This window comes from Seriola lalandi, unplaced genomic scaffold (assembly GCF_002814215.2).
Source record: "Seriola lalandi dorsalis isolate HSWRI2012SDOR001 ecotype SW California unplaced genomic scaffold, Sedor1 jcf7180002003180, whole genome shotgun sequence".
NCBI lineage: Eukaryota > Metazoa > Chordata > Actinopteri > Carangiformes > Carangidae > Seriola > Seriola lalandi.
In genome coordinates this window covers 1-1863 of record NW_019473836.1, presented here as the reverse complement: position 1 = coordinate 1863, position 1863 = coordinate 1, and the positions used below count along the sequence as shown (strand labels likewise).

General features: G+C 42.5%; 1 protein-coding gene across 1 annotated transcript; it reads left to right on the top strand.

Moving 5' to 3' along the window:
- Positions 1 to 57: 57 nt before the first annotated feature.
- Positions 58 to 1857, top strand: LOC111666910 (IQ domain-containing protein C-like; the record flags this gene model as incomplete). The annotated part of the gene is made up of 3 exons (XM_023422434.2): positions 58 to 201; positions 289 to 655; positions 1365 to 1857. Coding segments are annotated over 3 exons (660 nt in total), but the record flags the coding sequence as incomplete, so codon positions are not given.
- Positions 1858 to 1863: the final 6 nt, after the last annotated feature.

The window sequence follows — 1863 nt, the reverse complement described above, 5'->3', positions numbered from 1 at the left end:
AAAAAAAAAACAGTACTACAGTTACCGTTACTATAGTTACTCTCCTCTCCTCGATAGGCATGTGCACGTGGACACTTGGTGAGAAACGAAGTGCGACGTGCACGAAAAGACTTTGAAGACATCGTGAAAGAGATTGATGGAGGCTTGACCCATCTACAGTGGAGGGACTCGGTTATCCCCATCCCGCACTTCACAGACACCGTAGGTAACTGGAACTGTTATAAGAGTGGCTTGTAATGAGCTTTTCGATACTTTATTCATGTTGTTTTTTTGCTCACGCATAATTAGGATGGCCCGTTTCTACGACCCAGCAGCGCTGCCAGCAAAACTTCAGATCCAGGGCTAGATGTCAGTGCGAGTCCCCAGAGCCCAGCAGCAGCAGCAGCCTTAAGGCAGGAGAGAGGGGGAGATCATGATCTCTTTCCACAGAAGATAGCAGCTGAGAGAGATGATTCAGGAACGAAAGGCCAAGACCGTCTTCCCAGGGACTGTTTCCCTAGCAGCCATACTGGAGGGGATGGGGAGGGCCAGAGACAGAGGGGTGTGAGGGACAAGGAGGGAGATAAAGATGGGGGGATCATGGAGAGCACAGGAGACTCCACCACCGTCTGGAGCAGTTTGGAGCTAGACATGAACTACAATCACTCTCACCAGGGTGAGAGATGTGCACATAATACCAGTGACGCAAGTGATACTTACTCATCTTATGCTTCAAAGTGTTTTAAAAGTTTTGAAAGTAGAAAACCTTCCATTTATTTGGCTTATCTGTCACTACTTAGTATCTGTCACAAGATTGCATCTTGTACCTCCTTGTTTTCACAATCAATTAAGCCTATAAAATATCATAAAATGTGTGAGGAAAAAGCCTATCTCAACAATCCTGAACTCAAAGATACACAATTTACAAATACATGAAAGAGAAAAACCCAATATTTCTTTTTTAGAAGCTAGAAAAAGTGAGAGCATTTTTCTGTGATTAATAAATTTACTAGTTAAACAGTTGCTAAAAAATATGTACTGACTAATCAATCAGTTGTTTCAGCACTGATCTTGTGTAAGCACTGCAAAAAATATCCATCACAAAATGACATGTTTACTATGAAATATATAAGTCAGTGACCTCTGTCAAAACAATTTCATGGCTTCAAGAAAATTGTCCAAACAGAGAGAATTCTCCACTAGTCAGAGTGTTTGACCACACTGGGAGGTTTTCACTGGTTTAAAAGGGGGGAGGGGGTTGATCATCAGTAGTAATTTTATGATGCACATAAAGTGGACTTCTATTTCACATGTCTGGTTTGACTCATATCTGGTGCAGTGAAAAAACCTTATCAGTCATTTCAGATTTGCTATATCCCCTCCAGGTCCCCGGCAGTACTGCTTGGCTAAGGAGGTGCCCCATACACCAGAGGCCTTGCGTCTCCATAGAAACACCCTGACCATGGAGCTGGTTTGGCTACAACAGGCCATAGACAGCAGGAAAAAGGTAAGTTGGAGAAAGGAAGAGATGTAGTGTTTCCTTATGTTTATTCAGCAGTAGCAGTATCCTGCTGTAAGGAAATTGCTTCTGCTGCAAGCCAGAATTCCATTTACTGACCTCGATAACAAATCAGTACAACAGGTCCAAGAAGTAGCATTTCTCACAGAAAAAAATACCTGCATTGTATCAGTATCAGAGTAATAACCATTGCCAGAAGCTACATATTGACTACAATCAACATGGTCAGAAAGCTGCAACGTAGCCAACTTCTAAACATGGATCCTGAAGCTATCTACATGGTTCAATCTGCTTCTCCAGTCTTTGCATTAAGTACATAAATCTCTTAAGGCTGTGTGTTAGCATGTTCAACTGCCTGCATCCTT